Genomic DNA, 18,816 nt, shown 5'->3' with positions numbered 1-18,816 from the left:
AGAATCAATTTAATTTATATTTAAAATAAAAATAATAATATTTTTTTTGAGTCAGTCGAGTTAAAGTTTCGTCTCAAAATTGATATGTGAAATGATAGCTTTTTGTGATTTATGCTTGAGAATTGCGACTAATTTTATTGTTTTGGATTGATTTGTATTTTAGTAAGTCCAGATTTTATGACTTTGGTCTCTTTTGTTTCAAAAAAAAAAAAGACTTTGGTCCCTTTCAAGTTTCAACACATACATTTCATGAAAATTGGGGGGTGTGTGCTTTTTTTTTAATGAAGATAATTATTTTTTTAAAATAAATTTTATATTTTAGCTCTTACATAAAAATCTATCGTCGTCGGGCTTCATAAATTTGGTGTTGATTGTTTATTTACAATTACATGTCTGTTTCTTTTTTTAGTCGTGTAAGAAAATTGTCATTTTTAATTTTCGAACTAATAACCTTATTTGATACTTGAGATTTTTTTAGATGAGCCATAACCGATCGAAAAAATATAACTTTATTTTTAAGACACCTAAGATCTCTTTTTTTCCATGGATGTGATTGATGTGAATAATAAAAAATAAGTCACACATTCTATAAAGTTCTTAATAAGCCTAAATGTCAATCAAATACCTTTTTCCCCCAAAGTCCAATTGAAGCCTTACCTAATCTAATCTAATCTAATGGATAGATGCTCCATATAAATAATCTTCTAAAATACACAAATAAAATATTTGTGTCACACTCATATTCATTATGATTTATGATAATTTCTCTTGATTCAGTTCCTCGTCCCCATCAGCTATCAATTCACGAAATGAAGTGTGGATAGATAGATAGATAGATATAACGTGGATTTCATAAATTGATGTCGTATTTTTTTAAAAAAAAAACTAATAAATAAATAAATAAAATAATATGCAATATTATTTCTATTTGAATTTTTAAATATTTGTTGGGACAATTGGGCAGGCGCAGTTGCTTTTATGCCGCAAATTCTGCCACCTGCATTGTCCCCTGATTTTGTTTGATGATTCAATGTTCACAATCACGCATCACCTATATAACAATATAATACATCGATTGATATAATTTTGTTTATTTAAAGTTAAATTATAATTTTGCTATCGAATATATTTTGGTAAATTGGCATGTTGATATTCGTTAAATTTGGATCGATGAGTTTGAAGTTAAGGAATTTTGAATCCATAACAACAAAATCTATTGATTTGTTTGAGTTAATTCACTTGACAATAAATTTCAAAATTATCAACCATTTTTTTTCGAGCAATTGTAATGGATTTCAAACATTCTCGATATTCAATAATTTCAAATTCTTTGTTAGAATATTCCGTCGAATTCAAATCATTAGATACAAACATAACCACGAAATTATCGTCCCGCCCAAAACATCAATGATGAGTGGTTTTCGGGCAGTGAGATTAGAGATGTTAATTTCTTCCGAATTCGATGAAGAATTTGATACTCGATCTTAATGAAAGAGAATATGGAGGCAATTTTTGGACCCACTTATATATATGTATATATTTATTTATGTATTTATTATATAAACGAAATGTTAATTCTAATTTATTTTTGTTGAATGATGGTAATTGGATGTAACATATAAAATTATTAAGACAAAGCTAATGTTATTTTGTAGAATAATTCTTTTAGTATAAATTATATATATATATATATATATATATATTTCTTATATTATGACTAGTTTTTTTTTTTTATCTTTCATATTTTTTATTTTTTAAAAAAAATTTGATGAATGAACATAATTTTAATCAAATATGAAAAAATACAGTTGTATGTATTAATATGATATTTGGGTAAGATATAAGTATTCATCTTTCGATAGGTATGGAGTCTGGGTCTAACAATCGGGATGGGGACGAGAAAAGAAAAGAGGATAAAAGTTGAATATCCGACGAGCACGTGGATGAAGATTAATATAATAAATGGAGCCCAACCATTGTAATTAGAGGTGTCAAAACGGGTCGGCGGACCGGGCCGGCCCACCTTTTAGACGGGTTGGAAAAACATCAACCCAACCTATCTATTTTAGGTGGCGGGGCGGGCCAACCCGATGGGTTCACGTGTAAATCGATGAATTTTTGCTGGTCAACCCGCAACCCACCACAGCCTATATTTAGGCTGGGCGGTGCGGGCCGGCCCACCTTTTAGGTGGGTTGAGAAATTGCCAACTCAATCCACCAATATTGTATGATGGGGCGGGGCTAGCCAACCCGACGAGTTTAATCCATTTTGACATCTCTAATTGTAATCACTCAGTGAGATGAATATTGGTCACACCTAGCCAGAAATAGAAAAAATCGATGGAGGAAAAAAATGGATTTTTTATTATATAGTAAACCATGAAAAAATTGTAGTTGAAGTTATGAATATCGAAGTAAATGCAATCGTGGGACTTTTTTATTTATTAGCACATATTGTATAGGTTACATTATTTATTGGCATTGAAATATATAGTGCAAAATAATTGTTCATTTATTTTTCTATGATTTTATTTTCACTAGATGGTGTTTTTATCCCTCCAAGAATACATCATGAATTTTATATACATAAATGAGTAATATTCTATATATAATTTATGTACATAAACGAATAATATTATCTTGCCTTAAGTATGAACAACCGATATATGTTTTAAAAAAATTACTAAAATTTCTCAATTTCCAATCTATGTACGTTTTTAGATTAAAACATCTAAGAAATAAAAATTGTATCAAAACTTGTTTTACACAATTTGTATGCCAAATAAGTTGAATAACTATTCTTGATCACTAATTTACTCTTAAATCTATATATATATAATAACTGAGTTTTTGCCAAAAATAGTCAAATTCCGCCAAAAAAATTAGCTAAAAAAAAAAAACAAACAAAACTTATTTCTATTTGTGTTCTATATGCAATGAAATTTTCCATTCTTTTCATACATTATATATATATATATATAATTTACGAAAATTACATACTTTATAACGTTATGTTTTGCTAAAAATTTTCACTTTGAAATGTAGATAAATAAATTCTAAAAATATAATAATAAATAAATTATAATTTTAAAATTTGCTTAATTACTCTACACAAATTTAATAATTTTAGGAATCCTTGCATATTACATAAATGCTTTAAATGCTTTAATATATAAAATTTGTAATAATTAATATATTTAATTAAATTATAATCTTGAAAGTTTTTTTTAATTTTTTTAATTTCATAGGTAACTCATCTATACTATATATCTATATATAGAACAAAAGCACCTTAATGGTCTTTTTGGTATGACCTCCTTCATGATTTTATCCTTGGATGGTTATGTAATTACAAAAATGCCATTTTATTATATTTTTTTTTCCTTTTATGAATATTTATTTACAAAAATTCCATTTTTTTATTTTACTATTTATTATTATTACAAATTTTTTTAGTTAAAAAAATATGAAATATAAGACGCTTTGCATGTGTGCCTCCGGGTACTAGTTAAATATAATGTACGAGTTAATATCCTACAATATAAAATCTATTCCTTACTTAAACTTTAATTAATAAATTTTGTATATAATTTCATTTTTATATATCAAAGGAAATAATAATTATATTGTGGGCTAAAATTTAACCAATTAGAGAGCCCAGAGCCTCTCTACCTTTTCCATTAATTAAATTAAATTGTTATTATTAACATTGGGATTTATTGTTTTCCTTCATTAATTATAGACCCCGTGGGTTACCAAAAACGTCGTCCCCCGCATTTATCCTCTATTATAAATTCAAACCTTTTCGATCGGTTTTCTAGTTGTTTAATTTATAATTAATTTATGACGTTGTCTTAAATTTTTCCTCTATATTTTTTGATATGTAAATTCAATTATATTTTAGACTTTTTAGTGAGTTTACACAATAAAAAAAAACATTACGTTGTATTTTAATAAATATAGCTATTGCACGAATTATTAAAAATATATTATGTAAATTTTTTTTTCAAAATGGATACCTTTAAATTTATAAAATTATTAATTACGGTGAGACGAAAAATTAAATTACGACTCAACGGATTCAGACAGAAGTTGGCCCCCTTAAACACTAACTCTTGTTCCCATGCCATTTCAAAAAATAATCACAAAAGGCATCTTAAAAAAAACGAAAAAAAAAATTATAAATATATATTTATTTGTTTAGCTTATATTTTAAAAAATAATTTCCAGAAAGAAAAAGACAGCGAAGAAATATCATGAGCCAGCAGCTTTGATTACTTTGGCGCACGAAAGACGGGGGATGGTAGGTCCACTCACACACTGAAACCCGTTACCTATACATACATATCTTCCGTATCTCTATATATAAAAATCGTAATATATATTTTTTATTAAAAAAATAGAATATAATCCCTGTTGTTGAATTCTGTTTTTATTTTAATTTTGTACGAGCCGGCGTTACAAGGACGATAATGACAAAGAAACATGGTGTGCAATTATGACTATTATTAATATAATCAAGATCTTATCATTTGACAGATTGTCAAAAAATAACTAGTAAACAATTAAATATTTTGTATTAGAATCACATACCAAAAGGAATGTCTCTGTTTTTTTTCCTCTATTTTATTTTTATAATTATGATGACACACACACATATATATATTAAAGTTGCATCAAGATATAATATGATCTGTTTTATGAAAATAAAATTAAGAAACACACGACGCGTGCATAATATTAAATTTCATAAACCAAAAAATTAAAATAATTTTGATATAATCGTTTTGAATTAAAGTCTATGGATTTCACTTTCTTCCGCAGCAAATTTCTACATCGGATGCTTCATGGTGTTGAAATTGGCTGGCTCTTATCATGCCTTATCTAATTAATGCTTACGTTTAATGTTCTAGAAAAAATATCAAAGTTCACCTGCTATTATTATTATATTATATATTATATTAATTCCGAGGTAATTATGAATCAGAGGTTGAAAATGCTGATTACTGTCAGTATATTGATTTACAATTATTATATCACGATAATTGTGAATATGGTGAAAATATTTCCACACAGTAGCTCCTACACTGTATTGCTGAAATATACATTGTTGAAAATTTCGAATACCAGAGGCTACGGCATGATTCAAATTACGTGACGTCCATTATTTTTTATGATTTAATTTAATAAATTCGGCCATATCTGATTTAGTATATAATACAAATTATATTAAAGTAAAATACTACTAGCATAGAATTTGTATGTCCGAAATGAACAAGAATATGCCTGTAATAGACGAGGTAATGTATTATTATTAAATGGCAAAAATCAAGAACAGTAAGCATATCAAGAATTGATTGCCATTTGCCAATAGATCGATATCTCATATTTTAAAATCAACAATTCAGATACATCTTCGATGATATATTTATTTAAAAATATATATATGGTAATGTCCCGTATTTGAAATTTCAAACTCCAATAGGGGAAAATAATTAATGGCATCCAACTATGTAATAATACAACGAAAAAGGATTCTGCCACCTTGTTGCATACAAAAACGTAATTTTTTTTTAGCAAATTGAAATAATTGTTTATGATTTTTGTAATTTTTGGGGAATTTGGCAGTTGATTTAGGTGGAAGAAAGAGGAGTCGTGGTGTGTTGGAGATGGACCCCATTACAAGAGTGGTAACGAGCTGGCACATTTCGAGTCTTTGACAGACTGTTCCTCTCCTCTTCCTTGATAAAATTCCATCCCATTTTAGCATTTTAATCGCCCACTCCCAATAAATCTTCTCGTTTTTCTCTCTAAAACTTGTTTTAGTTGGCTTTGAATTTCAGTGTTTGAGTTTGAGTTTGAGTTTGAGTTTGAGTTGTTGTTTTCTTGAATTTTGGATATGGCTGAGGAAACCAAGAAAACGACTGCGGAGGGATCGTCTGTTGCTGAAGAGGTCGTGGTGTGTGATGTTCCGGTGGCCGAGAAGCGGGCCACCGCCGCCGTAGAGAAGGAGCCGCCGCAGCCGGAGGCTGAGTTGGAGAAGGTGGAGAAGCCGACGCCTGAGGAGGTGGTGGAAAGCGTGAAGGAGAAAGATGAAGCGGGTGGCGAGCAGAAGGTTGCTGAATCTGTGTCATTTAAAGAGGAGAGCAACAAGGTGGATGATCTCGTGGATCCAGAGAAGAAGGCTTTGGAGGAATTCAAACTGTTGATTCAGGAGGCACTCGCCAAGCATGAATTCACCGCTCCGCCTCCACCTCCGCCGGCCCCCGCCAAAGAGGAGGAGCCGAAAGCTGAGGAGAAGAAGGAAGAAGAAGAAGCAAAACCTGAAGAAAAGAAAGAAGAAGAGCCCAAAACCGAGGAGAAAGCAGTGGAAGAGCCACCAAAAACTAAAGGAAAAGCGGAAGCAACCGAGGCACCTGCTGATGTCCCTCCGCCGCCACCAGCGACGGAGCCCGTGAAAGAAGAGGTCGTGGAGAAGAAGGTTGAAGAAAAAGTTGCCCCACCAACCGCTGCAGAGCCATCCACCGTTGAAAAGGTTGAAGAAAAGCCGGAAACTGTTGCCGAAGAGATTAAAGAGACCATAGTGCACGAGGTCACCGCCCCCGCCCCCGCTCCGCCACCATGTGAGGAGCCTGCCGCCACCCCGGCGGAGGATCAGAAACCTAAGGAAGAGGAGGAGAAAGCCCCTTCAACTCCGGAGGAAGTTTCCGTGTGGGGTGTCCCCCTTCTTGCCGATGAGAGGAGCGATGTGGTTCTCCTCAAGTTCTTGAGGGCGAGGGATTTCAAAGTAAAGGAAGCCTTTTCCATGCTCAAGAATGTGGTGGCATGGAGGAAAGAGTTTAAAATCGAGGAACTGTTGGAAGATGAAGGAATCGGCGAGGGGCTTGAAAAAGTTGTGTATATTCATGGAGTGGATAAAGAGGGGCACCCTGTTTGTTACAATGCTTTTGGCGAATTTCAGGACAAGGAACTGTACAACACCACCTTTGCTGATTCTGAGAAGAGAACAAAGTTCCTCCGGTGGTATATTCAATTCCTAGAGAAAAATGTCAAGAATCTTGATTTTAGTCCCGATGGCACCTGCACTTTTGTTCAAATCACCGATCTCAAGAATTCCCCTGGTCTAATCCTCTTCAAGAAAGAACTCCGGCAAGCTACCAACCAGGCACTCCAGTTGCTCCAGGATAACTATCCTGAATTCGTTGCCAAACAGGTATAATTCTCATAAAGATCCCTTTTTTAATAAACATTTATAAACCTTCTGCAAATTTTCATTGATATGTTTTTGTTTAGCAAGGCCTGAAATTATTAGATATCCCCTCTCTGGATTCTGTGTGTGTGCTATGAATATGGTTTCTGTCATAAAGTTCGTAGTGTGTTAATTGTTATTACTGGATTTGATTGAAGTATATGTGTATTATTGATGTTGTGAAGGTGTTTATCAATGTTCCATGGTGGTATGTGGCATACAATAGGATGATTAGCCCATTCTTAACCCAAAGAACGAAGAGCAAGTTTGTGTTCGCAGGCCCTACCAAGACTGCTGAGACTCTTTTCAAGTCAGTAAATTCGATTAAAATTTCCCTTGGATTTTAATGTTTGTATTACCTCATTGTATCCCAAGTTCAATGATCATGTTGCCTTGGATTATAATGTTTGTATTACCTCATTGTATCCCAAGTTCAATGATCATGTTGATTTTTGTGACAGATACATTGCGCCGGAGCAAGTACCCATTCAATATGGTGGCCTCAGCAAGGAAGCTGGTGATCAAGAATTCACCATCGCTGATCCGGCAACCGAGGAGATCATTAAGCCAACATTCAAACACACCATTGAACTTCCCATCACTGAGGTGGGCAAGTTTTTTCAGTCATTCTTTGATATAAAATCCTACTCAAGAAAACTGAAATATGGCATTTAACTAATCTTCCGGTATTTTGCCAGGCTTGCACGTTGGTCTGGGAGGTGCGAGTAGTTGGATGGGATGTATCCTACGGAGCTGAATTTGTCCCAAGCGCGGAAGGCGGATACACTTGGATCGTACAGAAGCCAAGGAAGATTGCTGCCACCGATGAACAGGCGATTTTCTGCACCTTCAAAATCAACGAACCTGGCAAAGTGGTGCTCACATTCGACAACCAAACTTCTAAGAAGAAGAAGCTTCTCTATAGGTCCAAGACCAAGCCTGCTCAATGAAATTCTTGAATACCATGCAGCAGAATAAGGGGGATTCCTTATTTACATTTACATATTCTTTTATCTTATATATGTGTATTAAACTTAGTTTTTAAGTTACAAGCTCTTGGGGGGGAACTTCTATCTGTTTGCTGTTTTTTGCACTTGAATTAAATTTTGTTGTTTGATTGTTAAAATATGTTTGGTGGAACATTTTAGGGGAAGAAGATGGATACATTGGAATGGGAGTAGTGTGACAATGTGGCATAATTCTTTTTCTTGAAATAGTGTGAAATGTCGAAAGAAACTTTTGTTACTATACATACAAGTATATGCTTCATTTTCCAGCTATTATTTTGTTGCTTCATAGTTTCTTTTCTTGTATGTTGATATTGGATCCTTCACACCCTCATTGTCCTTATTCTCAAATGTGTCCCCTTAGGAGGTTACGTGGTGCAATAAATCAGTACTGTAGAAGGCAATTGGTATTATTATTGGTCCATATCACATGCATCGTGTGCCTATTATTAGGGGACCGAATTTGGTGAAGCCGGGATCGTTGACACCATTTTTTTTAAATTAATTTTTCTAAAATTTAATTGTTTTCCCCTTCGTATCAATCTTAAACTAGATTGGTAAACCACGTTATATAGTTTTCGTCCAAGAAAATGTTGATAATGTGAATCTAATATACGACTATTTGTCGATTGTTTGTTTATTTCATCAACGCGGACACGTTTTTAGAGATGAGAATAGTATTTATTGTATTGATTTGAACAAGCGAGGATTGTGCAGAATAAAAACAGTAAAGAGACATGAATGAATTTGTCAAAAGAAAAGAAGGGGCCTTTTTAGAAAGAAGATAAAGCAACATATTTTTAATAACCTGCTAAGATAGCTGGGCTGGCAGTGTCTTTTGTCTATTCTTTTTGAAATTCCCACTTGTTATGTGTAGTATGATTTTGTCTTAAAAGTTTAGTTCCTAAAAATTATACACACCAACTTTATGAACAAAAGTCTTAGTTTATCACTGTCTGTTCCTCATTAATTATCAAGGCCAGGTGCTCGACTTCAGGCAGAGACTGTAAAATTACAGAAACAGACCCCACAAATAAGGTTAATCCCACTTAAGTATATTTTTCAATTTGTCGAGGCGTGAAAATATTTGAAAATTTTCTTAAGGAAATCTTATGATTATTATTTTTAGGTATTATTTAAATATCTCATTTACTTGAAGAAAATATGTTGTACCGATTTAAATGTGAGTGACATTGGATTTTATTTATTTATTTATTTATTTAATTATTTATAAAATATATATGCTGTGAATCCAAAGTAGCATCAAATCAGACTCGGGTTGTGATTTTTTTTAAAGCTATTCCCAGTTGTATTAGAATCGGTGTAAAGTAAGACTTGCTTTCTTGTTAATGGATTGGTATTTCATGAAAAAAATAATAATAAGACTCGGAAAATAGGCAATAAATTTAATTTATTTGTTTTTGTTGGTTTTTTTTTAAAAAAAATTGTTTAGGGGGTTTTTTGTATTTTTGTTTGGGCAGGTGGGAGAAAATGACCATACGGATCACTTGTCTGTTTTGAGAAAGTACAATAATTCCCTGGAAATTCAGACAACAACGATGTATGCTGCTTCGTCTTTCTCTAAATGTGTGTACAGATGCAAAAATTTAAATTTGAAAGAATGATAGAAAATGTAAGCAATTACATTCCCAAACTCTGCAGATAGCTTTGCCCGAATTTTCCTGTTTTTTTTTTAAAAAAATTAAATATATAGATATTAATAATTCCTTGGTACTGCATTGCATATTCATTTGAAGAATATGTTATAGTTTTTCCTAATATTCTCAAGTACTTTCTAGAGACCAGGGATGTCTACCTACGGATGTACGCTTTATTGATTATTTTTTAAAAGATATTTAAATTATTAATTATGATTAAGAAATCATTAGCTAATAGCTAGCTATATAATTTACTTGTGAGATGTGTATCTTTTAAAAACCGTGAAAACATTAATTTTATGTTATCATTATTACATTTTAAAGCATCGAAATTAATTTCGCAAGGAAGAAAAAGACGGAAAAAATTTGATTACCAGATGAAAAATAATCTTGAATATAACGACAACAAAAAAAATAATAAAAAGGGTATATTCTCCAAATACAAGGGGTCGAGTTTTCTTAGTTATGATATGAATTCAATGTACCCTCCAACGTTGATTGCCTCTCAGGTTCCTTTGTGGTTTTAAATAAAATTATTATTTGGTACTGATAAAGAGACGAAGCACGGTTGGCAATAACAACTAACCCAAAGTCAAGCACGAACTAATTATTAACAAGAGAAATGATTGTGTTTTGAAAAATGTTTTTAAAGGGCGTTGGGGGTAATGATTCATGATTTTCGCCCCAATTCACATTATTATTATAATTCAATTTTACATTGGATCCAACTTTCATATGTACCAAAAACGTAACATGCTATAATATATTAGTATAGGGAAAATGAATGCAAAATTCCATTATAGATGAAAGGGTACTGGTGGCGATGATAAATCCAATACATTGTCATTATAGATCAAAATTATAGGATGCCTATGGACGGACAATACATATGCAATGTGAGGCTGAGTTCAAATTTTCATGTGTTGTAGTTTCTTCACATGTTTTGGCCTGTCTTGTTTCCCAAAAGCCCCTCCACATCTTCTGGTCATGACTCCGACACTTGAATGGCACCAATGTGTTTCGGCAGATTCCATGGATCACAAGAATTCAATTCAATGCTGGTGGTCCTGTCCTGTTTCTGTCCATCTACTAATCTATTCCTAGGCATGCAGTGCAGGTCTTTGCTTCATTAAAAAAACAGGGCTTTGCATTCAAATTTTTGCAGTGTTCATAAAAATATAGCGGCACTATGCCACCTTTATTGGAAACAAGACTTAAATGTCACACATATTTATGAATAATGTGTGTGTTCGACAAATTTTAGCACCTAAAATTGCAAGAATTCAATAGAAACAATGGCAGCATCATGGGAGCGTAGTGACTCATTAATTGTCACGTGCCTTATCAAAACAAAACATGTTGCGGCCTGCGTGTAGATGTAGATCTCCATGCATCATTTATTGGGTTTTGTTCATGCCGCCCTGCCTATGCGTAGATGTAGATCTCCATGCATCATTAATTGGGTTTTGTTCATGCCGTCCGCAGGTATTACCCTCCGGATGACGTGTAACTCCATGATTGGTTAAAATCAGCGGGTCTCATGTGGGGGCCACTGATTTTAACCAATCAAAATTCGCCACGCGCATCGACTTAACCCATTAATTGACAAGTGAACTTTTACTCAACAGATGAAGTTTTGGAGAAAAAAAGACTAGACAAGTGAATCCTAAAGATCAATCTATCTTTTTCTTAGGTGGTTTTGAAGTATATTTGCAGCAACATATATATCATAAAATGATGTCCACCATCGTGTCACGGGCCGGCGTGCCTGCGCCCAACCGACTGGAATTTACTTGCAACCACTTGACATTTGTGGTGGCTTTACAAAATAGTGAAGAGTTAGGACAGAAATTTGTGGAATGTTGCATGAAGAGAGTCTATTGTTGATGAACAAAGACATTGAAATGAAAGCTAATCATGTTTGGACACAAATGTCAAAGAGAAAGAAAGTATTTCCTGTCATAATAGGTCACAGTCAAGATTAGATGATAGAGCACCAAACTAAACCTAATGTCATTATAACCATTGAACTTGATAATTGCTTGAGAAAGGAAGAAGATTGCGCGGTTGACACGCACAAATACCAGAATTTTTATGAATGCGTTGAAATTCAATACATATCATTGAAATGGATTTTAGATATAAATGTTTATCGAACAGAAAACAAGAAGAAATATTATCATAGAGCTCCAAAAAAACAAGACTATACAAGGCAGAGAATACAGCAAAAATAACCAAACTAAGGGGAAAATGTTGTATAACATTTCAACATATTTACTAGCAGCCCCAAAGATATTTCTCTAAGGCCCTTTAACCACAAAAGATTTTGATTTCAGGAGGGCTTCAAAAACATCAGCAGGTGCATTTCTGCTTCCACTTAGAACATGATTATTGACAAGGGTGAAATAAATGACCGCAAAACAGATACAAACCGTCAATCTGAAAACATTGATTATCACGAGAGAAGCAAATCCATACACGCTCAACAAATGGTAGATGAGCAAGCAGTTTACTTGAAAACTAGAGCTTTCCGGCCCTGTTACATCAGTCAACGTAGGGCGCAACTTTGAACCGGTAAAGAAGCTTCTTCTTCTTGGCAGTGGGATTGTCAATGGTGAGTAATATCTTACCAATCTCTGAAACACCGAAATTGTCAGACAAAACCGGTTCATCAGTTGGAGCCATCTTCCTGGTCTTCTGTATCATCATCGTGTATCTACGTTTTGTATTTGGTATGTACTCCGCACAGTAGCTCACTTCCCAGCCCACTACACGAAGCTCCCAAATAAGAGTGCATTTCTGCAGGCAAATAAGAAACCCAATCACACATCACTCTAAACGTCCCTTCAATAGTGACAGTTACATCTATATGACAGCATCAACCAGACCTCATTTACTATGATTTCCACAGTTTGCTTAGTCATAGGTTTCACGGTGATCTCCGTGGCTGGATCATCGACAGTGAACTCAGGGTTGCATTCACAGAAATCCACATTTAGTCCACCATATCGAGTAGGCACTTGCTCCGGCAATATGTACCTATTGCAAGAATCAAATTACCATGTTACTCTAACTATGCATAGCACTCTAAAAATCACAAGGAAAGATATTCATATATAACACTTCTCGCACTTGAAAAGAGTTTCGGCAGTCTTTGCCGATCCAGAAAACACAAATTTACTTTTGGTCCTCTGAGTCAGGAAAGGGCTGATCATCGTGTAGAACGCCAAGTACCACCAAGGGACGTTGATGAACACCTAAAATCAAGAAAGGATCATTCCACATTCCACAGGGGTATCAAACTTCCATTAAACATATGCCAACATGGAAACACAAGTCATCATCAAACGAAAGTTTAAGCATGTGCATATACAGAAATTACCTGCTTCCTAAAAGGTTTCTCAGCCAACATCTACACCGATGCACTACCGACAAAAAAGAATCAATATGTGTGTGCCTCTTTAGATATAGCAAAGAACCATTTGATGATATTGATTTTCCATAACTTGTGAGAATTCATTAGAGATGATTCAAATTTCAATCCAAAGAACAGTATCTATTGATAAATAAATAAATAAATGTCGTAAGTATATAAATCAAATCAGTACCTGTTTTGCCACAAATTCAGGATAATTATCCTGAAGTATCTGCAAAGCCTGCTTTGTGGCAATGTGAAGCTCCCTTTTCCCGAGTCCGGGAGAATTCTTGAGATCACTAACTTGAAAAATGGTATTGATCCCACCAGGATTAAAGTCCAATCTCCTAATACTTCTTTCAAGAAACTGAATTCTCCACCTCAAAAACTTCATTCGTTTTTCCTCATCAGCAAACGTATTGAAATACAGCTCTTTGTTCTGAAACTCCCCATAAACATTATAACACACCGGGTGCCCGTTTTTGTCGTGTCCCTGCATAAAGACAACCTTTTCAAGATCATCACCCAAATCCTCCTCCTTCACTAATTCATCAACTTTAAACTCCTTCCGCCATTTTATGGTGTTCTTCAACATGTCGAAGGATTCTTGAACTTTGAAGTCGCGGGCCCGTAGAAACTTGATCAAAATCACGTCGCTACGTTCGTCTTTCATCAACGGCACACCCCAAATGGACACCTCTTCAGGCGAGGTCGGAGTGTCCGAGGAAAAAAGGCCGAGTTTAAGAACTTCTTGCACGTTGTATTTGAACTCTTCAAGCGTTCTGCGCTCTAAATGCGAGAGATCTGTAGGCTTATTGCTTTCTTCCTTGAAAGAACCCAAAGCCACGGGGACCTTTTCCTTCCCAATCGGTTTCTGATCTCCTTGGGATATAGGTTTGGGAGTTTCAGATGATTCTTGAGTTTGCGCTTCTTCTAAAGCAGAAACCAGCGTCCGACACTCGGAGGAAGCGGAATTAGAACTTTCCGTTGGGGTGAGAGAAACACCCTCCACCGCAAGTGGGGTGCTTTTTTCCGTCACTATAACGGCCTCCTTGAGCTTTTCTTCAACAGGGAAAGGAGTGGGTGAATCTTTATCCACCGACTCCAGCTGTTTCTCGGCAGCAGATCCCAGCTCTGCCTCCTCCGCAGCCGGCGGTGGGTGGTGGTGGACAACTACTTGCGTATCAGTACTATGAGAGGATTCCTCCGCCATCCCAATATTCGATTACGCGGAGTGGAGTGGAGAAGAATCGGCACAGTTGAGAGCGAGTTCCGAGTTCGTATGAAAAGAAATGGCAAATACTCTATAAGAGTCAAACTCACCAAGACGAAGCCAAACACAGCAGCTCTATTTTTTATTTTTTATTTTATTACAACACTCCCTCAATATTGTATTATAACATAACATGGGCACGTACATATTTAATTTAGGCTGTACGAATGAACAGAAAGTCAAACGAAATAAATGAAGTTTAAAATATATATGTTGGGGGATATTTTCATTCCAAAAACAAATTAAAAATCATCGAGGTATTTTTTTGTTCGGGTAATGGGATAATGATATATGGATAAATAATTTAATTTAATAAAAAATAAGTAAATAATAATAATTAATTTAATATTTGATTTGATTGATATATTATACTTTATTTGATTTGATTGATTAAATTTTATATAAAAATAATAAATTTTTATTTTGATCTTTTAACAATAATAAAATGTGAATAATATTATTTATAAGAGGTAATATAATAATTTAAATTCAATGATTTAAATATAATATAAATAATTAATGATTTGACTGATGTAAAATAATTATTTATTTAATAAATAAATAATATAACGAGAAAAACACAAGATTAAAAAAGATAAGTCATATCAAGACTACTAATAAACGTAAGCACCCAACAATTTTAAAATAATTTCCATATATTATTTTATTTCCATATATCTTTCGACACGCTTTTCAAAAATATTTTTCTTTTTATTATCGTTTATAAATATTTTTTTTAAAAAATAACCTCATAAAAATTAGAAAGATCGATTTTCTAAAAAAAATAGTTAACATAGTCTATTTTCTCAAATATCGTCACGTTTTCGAGTTTATACCTTTAAAATGAATTATAAACTTTTTAACATGAATTACTCTTCACATAGTATATCGTCGAACCTTCAAAAATGAAACATGTCGATAAGATTATTTCGGAAATGTTTTATAAAGGAAAACTAGTATTATATATTTATATTACTCGTCATAAAACTCTTTACCTTAAAAAATTTGCAAATTTTCATTTTGTTTTTTCAGATATTATTATTCATTTATGGTTATTTATAATTTAATCACTTAAGAGGGGGAAAAACACACACACACACACTCTTTTACGAACACTCCAGAAATGAGGTCGCGGAATCGGCATATGTTGTCAAACCGATCGTTTTCAATGGTAGAGCAGGTGCTTTTTCAATCATGAATTTCACAATTATTATTCGAAGAAAAAAGAGTGGTTTAAAACAAAAGCTAGCAATATAATTTCCTTCTTTTCAGAATTAGGCCACACCAACGAACATGCTGCACAACTCTACGTACTTATTACATCCAACTGACCTGAATATGCATGTTTGACTCGGATGTTAATTTTGAGTACATATTATTCGTTATTTCACATATTATTCTATACTGCACCCATTCAAGGAACATCTTATCCCTCTAAGGGTTATAACTGCACTTGATTCGACTTTTGGCGTAATATATAATATTTCATATTTGTGGATTATGAATCGAGTGAGCTCATATCCAATACACACGATTGGATGATGTACCCCGATGTATCGTAATTGCATTTGCCTGTACGTATAAGGGGATCGTGTTACTGTTGACTTTAGATACACGTCCCGATTGGCGTTGGAATGAAGAATGGCTTCGGTCGTTATCACATGAACATGTTGTTACATTAATTATACCAACCCCTGCTTTTCTATTTTGTCATCATATATTTTTTGAAAATTGTTCTGAAGTTGTTACAACGTCATATTTTATTCATTTGCAATATTTAATTTACATGCATGTACTTGGGCCTTGTTTACTTCTCTATTCAACTGAAATCCTGTCAAACAATCCAATTGGAGCCTACTATTAGTAAATTTTTAGTATCACTTGCCATTATGTATTCAGGATTTTCCGTGCAAGATAATATACATTGAAATTCCGTTTGGTTAGTATTTATAAATTTTTTTAATAAATTTAATATATTTTTTAATAAACTTTGTTTTAAGAATATATTTTGTTGGATAATTATTCTATAAAATATTTTTATAGTTAAAATTAATTAAAAAAATGTGTTTATAAAATTATTATATAAAAATTTTTAATTGTGATTTTTTTTCTTGTTTCTGATTTATTATCCGTTTGGCCTATATTTTTTGTTAACATTTCAAAAACATAAAAAAATACCTCTTGATTGGTTTTTGAAAAGCATATTTTTAAAAAAATTTTATAACAAATAATTTCATAATGTTTTTATAAAAATATTGTCCAAATAAATTTATATAATTCGGTTGGGGGTTCAGAAAAAACGGTATATCATTCGGTTTGGGTTCAAATTGGTATTTCATTTAAATAGTAGTCATTGTCAAGTTATCCATCGGCACTAGACACGTTTTCAAACAGGTCCAATAAAAGTTATGGTTGGGCTACTTTCTTGGTTTAAGCCCAACTTATGAGCTGTTAGTTTAGTTGGGCCTTTTCTGGTAGGCCATATTGTTTACGAACTTCCCAATTCCATAGGCCTTTATGTTGGCCCAATTAGGTTTAATAAGTTTGCTCGAATCTGATTCCAATTAGGGTTTCCTACTTCGTCTCCACTCGCACTTGCAACCAGCTTGAAATGGCGCCCAAGCAGACCACCTCTAGGGCTACCCGTAATCCGGAGCTCATCCGCGGGATACGGAAACACTCCCGATCGGCAACGTACCACAAACGTGGACTCTGGGCTATTAAACAGAAGAACGGTGGCAAATTCCCCCACCACGAGAAGGCGGCGGCGGCTTCTCCTGTGGCGGAGAAGCCCCAAAAGTTTTACCCGGCTGATGACGTCAAGAAGCCTCTCTCTAACAAGCGCAAGCCCAAGCCTACCAAGCTCAGGTTATATTTAAGTTTTTTTTCTTTCAGTCTTGCTTTTCAACTAAATTTTGTTGTTTGCTGATACTTTTTTGGTTTTTTCTGGATTCAGGGCAAGTATTACTCCTGGGACTGTGTTGATTGTATTGTCTGGAAGGTTTAAGGGGAAAAGGGTTGTCTTCTTGAAGCAACTTTCTTCTGGCTTGCTCCTTGTCACAGGTGAGTTAGTGTTTTGATTATTTGGGAATTTATCTTCTACATGTTTTTATCATTTCCGCTGTCTAATTAATCTCTATAGACATCTTATGGAGTTCATCATTTTTATCTTGGCTTGGATTCATATGCGACGTGTGGTAAAAGTACGTTCTTTGCATTTTGCAGTGTAGATACGGCACTGTGTAAATGTTTGTGGTATTTTGAATTTTTGAATGCCGGTTTTTCAGACATTCTGTTGGTTATAATTTATCGGGAGTTTTTTTATTATGTCTGGTGAAAATTAATTTGTTAAAATTTGTTTAACCTGAAACCTGAATTGGATCCCGGGAGATGCTTTGGATCGTCATTAGCATTCCCATGACATACAAAACAGTACATTTATTGAGGTCGCTCATTTTTTATTCGACTATACTTTGATAGGTCCATTCAAGATCAATGGTGTTCCTCTGAGACGTGTGAACCAGTCATACGTTATTGGAACATCCACAAAGGTTGACATTGCTGGCGTCAACTTGGAGAAGTTTGATGACAAGTACTTTGCCAAACAAGTTGAAAAGAAGAAGAACAAGGGGGAGAATGAATTCTTCGAGGCAGAGAAACAGGTAAACTTTTCAATGATTGGCCAACTGTTATTCCTTGTTGTCATCCCTATTTAATGGTGTAATGTCCCAAATATATATAGGATAAAGCCAAACTCCCCACGGAGAAGAAGGATGATCAAAAAGCTATTGACGCACCTTTGCTGAAAGCCATTGAGTCTGTCCCTGAATTGAAGGCTTATTTGGGTGCAAGGTTCTCCCTCAAGGCTGGCATGAAACCTCATGAGTTGGTCTTCTAGAGGGGAAGCACTTGCTTTAATCAGTGGTGCCAATTTTTGTTACCCTTTTGTTTGCCATTTGTCTTCTAGAACTTACGTTGGAAGCCCTGTGAGAGCGAATTTGAATTGTTACGGGCATCTAAGTTTTACTTGCTTGGTTTTATGTTGCACCTGTTTTTTCATACTCAAGTGATTAGTGAAATTTCTTCTCTACTTCTTTGTTTTCTGAGATTTATTTGGTTTCTGTATTCATCATATTCCTCCACTTATAGTCGTGTCCATCAATCGAGTCTCAGTTTTATCCGATCTACCCTTTCCCCACATATTTAATATCATT

The 18,816-nt window shown here is 34.0% G+C and overlaps 3 protein-coding genes across 3 annotated transcripts; 2 read left to right on the top strand and 1 right to left on the bottom strand.

Moving 5' to 3' along the window:
- The first annotated feature begins 5,691 nt into the window (after window positions 1-5,691).
- LOC140859876 (patellin-3-like) lies at window positions 5,692-8,499 on the top strand. The gene is made up of 4 exons (XM_073262484.1): window positions 5,692-7,213; window positions 7,435-7,559; window positions 7,711-7,855; window positions 7,948-8,499. The coding sequence occupies exons 1-4, from the start codon at window positions 5,900-5,902 to the stop codon at window positions 8,197-8,199; spliced, it is 1,836 nt and encodes a 611-aa protein (XP_073118585.1). The 5' UTR covers window positions 5,692-5,899; the 3' UTR covers window positions 8,200-8,499.
- A 3,844-nt stretch (window positions 8,500-12,343) lies between these two features.
- LOC140863134 (patellin-3-like) lies at window positions 12,344-14,688 on the bottom strand. The gene is made up of 4 exons (XM_073266318.1): window positions 13,523-14,688; window positions 13,047-13,171; window positions 12,803-12,953; window positions 12,344-12,713 (listed from the first exon to the last, which is right to left on the bottom strand). Exons 1-4 carry the CDS (start codon window positions 14,540-14,542, stop codon window positions 12,459-12,461), a joined length of 1,551 nt encoding a protein of 516 aa, XP_073122419.1. The 5' UTR covers window positions 14,543-14,688; the 3' UTR covers window positions 12,344-12,458.
- Window positions 14,689-17,155: 2,467 nt separating this feature from the next.
- LOC140864655 (large ribosomal subunit protein eL6-like) lies at window positions 17,156-18,692 on the top strand. Its single transcript, XM_073268947.1, has 4 exons — window positions 17,156-17,470; window positions 17,559-17,665; window positions 18,083-18,264; window positions 18,345-18,692. Exons 1-4 carry the CDS (start codon window positions 17,214-17,216, stop codon window positions 18,498-18,500), a joined length of 702 nt encoding a protein of 233 aa, XP_073125048.1. The 5' UTR covers window positions 17,156-17,213; the 3' UTR covers window positions 18,501-18,692.
- The last annotated feature ends 124 nt before the right edge of the window (window positions 18,693-18,816 follow it).

Source organism: Henckelia pumila, chromosome 4 (genome assembly GCF_033568475.1).
Source record: "Henckelia pumila isolate YLH828 chromosome 4, ASM3356847v2, whole genome shotgun sequence".
Lineage (NCBI taxonomy): Eukaryota > Viridiplantae > Streptophyta > Magnoliopsida > Lamiales > Gesneriaceae > Henckelia > Henckelia pumila.
This window is presented reverse-complemented; position numbering and strand designations above follow the sequence as displayed.

Excerpts from the sequence above, each read along its gene's own strand:
- LOC140863134 (XM_073266318.1), bottom strand. The coding sequence starts at position 14,542 with ATGGCGGAGGAATCCTCTCATAGTACTGATACGCAAGTAGTTGTCCAC. Across the intron at positions 13,172-13,522 it reads CTGAATTTGTGGCAAAACAG|GTGTTCATCAACGTCCCTTG; the intron begins GTACTGATTTGA and ends TCTTGATTTTAG. Across the intron at positions 12,714-12,802 it reads TGGAAATCATAGTAAATGAG|AAATGCACTCTTATTTGGGA; the intron begins GTCTGGTTGATG and ends ATTTGCCTGCAG.
- LOC140859876 (XM_073262484.1), top strand. The coding sequence starts at position 5,900 with ATGGCTGAGGAAACCAAGAAAACGACTGCGGAGGGATCGTCTGTTGCT. Across the intron at positions 7,560-7,710 it reads ACTGCTGAGACTCTTTTCAA|ATACATTGCGCCGGAGCAAG; the intron begins GTCAGTAAATTC and ends TTTTTGTGACAG. Across the intron at positions 7,856-7,947 it reads TTGAACTTCCCATCACTGAG|GCTTGCACGTTGGTCTGGGA; the intron begins GTGGGCAAGTTT and ends GTATTTTGCCAG.
- LOC140864655 (XM_073268947.1), top strand. The coding sequence starts at position 17,214 with ATGGCGCCCAAGCAGACCACCTCTAGGGCTACCCGTAATCCGGAGCTC. Across the intron at positions 17,666-18,082 it reads TGGCTTGCTCCTTGTCACAG|GTCCATTCAAGATCAATGGT; the intron begins GTGAGTTAGTGT and ends ATACTTTGATAG. Across the intron at positions 18,265-18,344 it reads TCTTCGAGGCAGAGAAACAG|GATAAAGCCAAACTCCCCAC; the intron begins GTAAACTTTTCA and ends AAATATATATAG.